Raw genomic sequence first — 6000 nt, forward strand, 5'->3', positions numbered from 1 at the left:
TCCCAAGACCTCCTTCTTAAGTTACACAGAATTCCTGCAATAAATCAGATAATAAATCTAGCCATAGTAAGAGGCAGAATTCCTCAAAATGTTAGGGGAAGTATGTCCGTGTAGAGGGAAGCAAGCACTGCACGTGCAGCTGTGAAATACGACTTCGGCAGCCCCGAGCTGACTCCAGAACGGAAGGGCCTCACTCCCAAACACACTAAAGGGGACCCTCAGGAGGGGCTGCCGAGAGCTTGTGAGCCAGCTTTCCCTCTGCACACCTGTCCCCTCAAAACCTGGTGAAACACCTCTAACCCCAAAGCCATTTTATGTGAGCACCGCAACGGCTCTTCTGTCATTCAGCCTTTTCATGTTTTCCTTCCAGTCTCATCGACTGATCCCACGGAGCACAACACCCAAGGCCGGTACATCTGCAACCAGCCTCACCTCCACCTGGGGGGCACCTCCCACTCCCTAGGGGTGGCAATCACTCAAGCTGAGAACAATTTCAATTTCAATTTGGTAATTAACCTCCCATATAGAAGGCACAGCTTGGGCTGCTGCTGGTTTGGGTTTTTTTGTTGTTGGGGTTCAATGCTGGCTGCCCGCTTGCAGGAGGGTTTTAGGCTCTCACCCAGAGCTGTGTGGCGGTGCCTCTATGTGAGCCTGGTACCTGAGGGGACAATGAGGGATTTGGATGCTCACCCTCAGTTTGCCACTGTGTAGCTCTGGACTATTCCTGCACTAATGTGAAGGGCCACGACTTACACCTTGTGTAGGGAATTTGGTACCGAATGGCTCATGGCTGAGGCATTTAAAGATATCTGGCCTTGCAGGAGGTGGTTACAGGCACTTTGGTGTTTTGATGGCTTGTTGGGTCTCCTCCAGCACTAGGACACCACATCCTGGGGCCTGGTGTTGCCAGAGAGGTCACCGCTCTGATCCCAGGCAAGTGCCTTTGTTTCCATCAGTGCTGGTGTAGATCATCTCTCACACCATTCCTGAGTGTGTTCTTGTAAAGGAAACTCTCTCATGCCCACTTGTCTCCCTGGTGTACAGAAATCAGGAATTAAGTTGACTTTACTATTTGTGGTCTGTTTATCAAACCCAGCTACAATGTGCAGAGAAACTTGCTCTCTGAGACTCAGGAAAACCAAGGAAGGAATGAATGAACAGGTAAGTCTGTACTCTTCCTTCTTGTTTGTGAGTGATTTTTCAGTTTGGTTTCAAAACAAACAAAATAATTTGAGTATTTAAATACTTTCAACTTAAATGCCTTCCTATAGATATTTATATCTCTCTATATATACACTGAAATAATGTTGAATAAATTCTTGTGAATTATTTTGGCGTTTTTAGATTTTTTTTTTTACTTTGTAGAAAGATTTCAAAATTAAATAAGTTTTACTTATTGTTGAGCCATTGTTTTGATTAAAAAAATACACCTCAGTTATTCAAGTTTCTAAATGGACAGCATGGTTATTTATTTTTTTTTTTCTAGCTGCAACTATTCAGCCTAAAACTGAATTTTCCTACAGAGCCTATGGAAAAAAAAAAGCCAACCCACCCTTTCATTTGTTCTCTACTTTAACTAGAACTTTCTCTCAGGCTGTGTTCAATTTGTGGCTATTCAGCACTTTGCAGTCACTGTAAAACTTCCTGTTTTTGTCTTTCTGGTTTTTTCCCCCCTGATGTTCCTCACACTTTGCCTTCCCTGTCCTCTCCACTGCTGCTCCCCTAAGGGCACAGTTGAGGAATATGGACACACCTGTCATCCTGTGGGACAAACTCTGCAATAAGTGCCCATATCCTGTCATCACCTGAAGCCAAATTATCAGTTTATTGTATTGCTATTTATACATCTAATAAACAGCTCAGGGGGCTGGAGCAAAGCAAACTGTAAGGACTGGGGCCTCTTTTTGTGCAGAAAAGATATAAATCAGAATTTTTGGATAGGGAAGGTGAAATTAAGTGAGGGCAGGACTTGTCCTATTCTCACTGCTTGGTGTCATGAGGATTTTCTCCTAAAGTTGCTGCCTGTTGATCTGACAACCCCTCTTATGACCTCTAAAATTTCACTTTCTTTTTAATATTGCCATTCCATGGTAGAAATAACTACACCCACACCCAAAATTTTGAAGGGTAAGAAGGCCCTCCTTAGCTTTTTGGATCCTACAGATAAGCTTTTTTCCCTATTTGAAGGTTGCCATAAATAATGCAAGACGAGATAGTTTATTTACAATCATGAGGAATGTTTTAATAATTCAAAAGCTCTGTCCTGCTAGAGCACTAATCTCTTAACCAATCAAAATAATATCAGCAGGTTATTCTCATGATGTGCAGTGTGTTCTCAGCAGGCAGAAAACCAGAACCAAATGGCAAGACTCTAATTCCATACCTAATTATTTTTGTTTTGCATTCACCCGTATTTCATTCCTGTTTTGACCAACTTTTGTCTAAATCTTCAGAAAATGCCATCAGCTGCCCATGGCAAACAGCACAATAGTGAGAAGGAAGCTACTGCAGGAGAGGCACCCATCTTAACAGAATCAGGTTTGGGTAGCACACTGCTAGAGGATGTGGTGTGCGCAGAACATGTCAGAACAGGCTGTAACTCAGGTAATGACTGAGCTGTTGATTTGTATCTTCCACTCTGACAGTTTGCCCCCCTGTATGTATCTTATAGCCGTAGTGTCTCTGAGTCTCTCAGCACTAAGAGAATGACAAGAGAAATCATTGCCTATGTAGGTGTGTACCACTGAACCAGAGTACTTAGGGGACAACGAGGAAAGCTCTGTGTGAGAGCCAGATGCAACATGGCAAAACTTCCTAAGAGATTAGAACCAGAGAGGCAAACTAAAGTTACTCTACAATGACAGCATTGAGAGCAAACTTGAGGCACATTCCTCAGTGAGTTTTTCAAAGGCATCGAGCGAAGCCAAAAGAAAGCTCTCAAGATCATTTAAACTTTATTAGCCAACACGTCTGTATCCACAAGGCTCCTCAGACTAACAGCTTTGAATGAAAACCCAAAGCAGACTGTTTTTGTAAACAGTAAACTCCCCAGCTCTCTGCTGTCTGACCACAGAGGAGCAGAATGCCCACGCTGAGGGGAACCAGCTCCTCACAGTTGCTCCCCTATCAAGGCAGCCTCTGGCTACTTCAGGAGAGATGCTGTCACATCATTATTTTACTGTACACTTATGGAGCTGATGGCATTTAATTCAGCACATTTCTGAGCTTTGTCAGCACTTGATCTCAAGTGCCTGATCATAAATATGCAACTAGTCCGATGTTAAGCTGGCACTTGAATTTATACTCACCATAAAGCATAGCTCCTCCAGTCTCATGCAGAAAGCGGAATCGATGGTTTTTAAACAACCAAATTGTTAATATTGTAAGAATGAGTAGAAAGTTAAAGATTAGCAGCTCCACAGCTCCCTGATGATAGAAGTGATCTTCATCTTTCACTGATACGTATTTCTTCAACTTGTCCATTTCATTCCCTTTATAGAAACTATGTGAAAAATAAAAGAAGGAAAAAAAAAGTCACAGGAAGGAAAGTGCTGTCACCTTTAGTACAAAAACTCCAGACACTACAGAAATTCACAGCAAGCACATCTGTTTCATTTGCAGCCTCATGGTAAAGTGCCCCAGCTCAGAATTCAGCTGGATTCTAGTTACAGCTTCCTGTTTCTCTCTTAAAGCTGCCCTGTCTCATTTTTAGTGTTATGATTGTGTTGCTGGACTGCGCTGGCTGTGGATGCACACACTGCCTCCACGGCTCAGACTCTCCATTTCTAAAATTCTGTAGTAGAACTCAGTGTGTGTTCATGTTTTCTTCATGTGGTTTACAGCCCAATCTGAATCCTAGGAGTCCTAGTTTGTCTTCACAATTTAAGATGGAAAAAATTGTGTTTAAAAATGGCATAACAACCTTTACTACATTTTGGACGCTTAAGAACTTTTTCTCTTTCTCACTTTTAAATGTAGATGACATAGAATAAAAGTGGCACTTTAGTATAGTGCAAAGACAGAAGAAAACAAATCTATGGATTAGGATTTTAAGATTTAGGCACTTGTATTGATCCTGCCAGAGGACAGATCTCTGTAAAAGCAAGGGTCCAATTACCTGGAATTAGGACTACTTAACCCCCCCCACTGAACTGAATAAAATGCAGTGGAATATATTTTTCCCAATTTCTGCTGTTTGCACATTTTGATGTATTCAAGTCATTGTTCCATTAAGACAGAAAAACAGTAGAAAACTCTATGTATAGCAAATACTCCTGGACTTTTCTGTCTGTGCTCAAGGCTGCAATGCATTTACATACAGAGAATTTCAAACAAGCTCTAATCTTCATCAGAAAAAACAGCAATTCTACTCTCATTATAAAAGATAATCTTCTCATTATTCAATGTTAAAATATTTTTTTTTAATACATTTTGGAGCAAAATAATCTGCACAAAGTTCATTACAAGTCAGGTAGGTGTCAAAGGTGAATAACCAGGAATACCCAGCTGTCCATACTCTCAGTGATTTTGGGGCTGTGGCTAGAAACAGAGCGTGTTCCCAGGGAGGCACTGTTTCCTCTATCAATCTAAATATTTTGTTCTTGATATTCAATCACTTCTGTCCTCTGCATAGGCAAATTTCATCTCCTTTACAGGTTTCCCATTTTTCTTTCGCTCTGTAAGAATATTATTCTCTTTCTAGTTCTTTTTTCAATTAATGCTTTTCCTTTTTTTTACCAGATATTTTTTCAATCTCTCTCAGTGGTTTCACTTTGTTCTCTACATGTTTCACTATTTTCTCTCCTTTGTGTTTCCCCCATTGTCTCTTGTTTTCTGTAGGTTTATCTTACAATTTGCAAACACGGTCAGGGTTGTTCAAGTCAAAACTGTATTTCTGAACTAATGTTCAAGAATCCCTCTGTGAGATGTAAAGTTGGCAGAAACCAGATGACACCTCCCAAACTAATGAACTGTGCAACTCAATTTTAAGCAAGGGTAATGATGCTAACCGCTATTTTTTGAGAATTATTCAATACTGTATTTTGAAATTAAAATATAATGTAAGGGAATTGGGTGTTGCAATGTCATTATACAACTAATGCAACTGTTTAAAAAATTGTTAGTCACGTAGCCAAGGCTAAGAACTTTTGTAGAGGAGAAAAAATAAAAATGAAGTCTTGACTTGGTCTTCATATTCACAATTTGGAAATGACAGTGACCTCATTGGTGAATCTGATCATCCATCTCCAATGTGGAAGCATCAAAACAAGGAAGCAAAAAAATCTATTGAAAATAATCACACTCAGTTTCTTGTTCAGTAGAACCCAAAGATTTGTTTATTGTGAAAGGCAGTGAAATAAGTAATTTGCAGGCACTTATAATGAAATCAATGGAGAAGCAGCCCAAAGCAGTGAAAGAAGGTAATTTTATTCTGAAAATCTCAGTGACTGGAATATTCACTTCAGATTTGGGAGATCAGGCTCAGGTTTTTGTTTGAATTTACCCAAACTCATATTTTTCACCAAATAACAAGGAGTTCCTTAGTCTTACTGTTAGAGCAGGTGTGGTATGAATTATTTGAACCACGTAAGTGTTAATTTCCAAAGCTGCCTTTTCTCTTTTGCAAAATAGGGTTATGATTCTGCCCTATCTCACAAGATAATGTGATACGTGTTTGTGAAGCAATCACGTTACAGCAATTTGTACCAAATCAGAGCTTAAATGAAAGCAGAATTTCAGGTTTAGTATCAAGCTTGCGGGTGTTGGGCTTGGGGCTTAAATTCTGCCGAAGCTCCTTATAGAATTTTGGGAAGGTCTGGTTCCAAACAGCACTCACCAAGTTACAGGATTGGGGTTTCAGGTGTTGCTTTCCTCTCAGAGGTATAAGACAGTTTCAGATCAGCTCTCCAGACCCAGACACTCATCATAGTTGCAGCTTCTGAGGAGTCCAGAAGCAACATCTAAAAACTGTTGTTTTTCTTTGCATTCTCAACCATTGCA

At 40.4% G+C, this 6000-nt stretch overlaps 1 protein-coding gene across 2 annotated transcripts in view; it reads right to left on the reverse strand.

The window, feature by feature from the left end:
* The window catches only part of SLC9A9 (solute carrier family 9 member A9), a 176419-nt gene extending 172756 nt beyond the window's left edge, over positions 1-3663 (reverse strand). The window contains exon 1 of one of the 2 annotated variants that reach the window (XM_040074349.1): positions 3309-3663. In XM_040074349.1, coding sequence (XP_039930283.1) covers positions 3309-3483 — 175 coding nt within the window. In that variant the 5' untranslated portion in view covers positions 3484-3663. The remainder of the gene's footprint in view (positions 1-3308) is intronic. The other variant, XM_040074348.1, reaches the window with a different exon arrangement.
* Positions 3664-6000: the final 2337 nt, after the last annotated feature.

The sequence above is a fragment of the Hirundo rustica genome, chromosome 10 (assembly GCF_015227805.2).
Source record: "Hirundo rustica isolate bHirRus1 chromosome 10, bHirRus1.pri.v3, whole genome shotgun sequence".
NCBI lineage: Eukaryota > Metazoa > Chordata > Aves > Passeriformes > Hirundinidae > Hirundo > Hirundo rustica.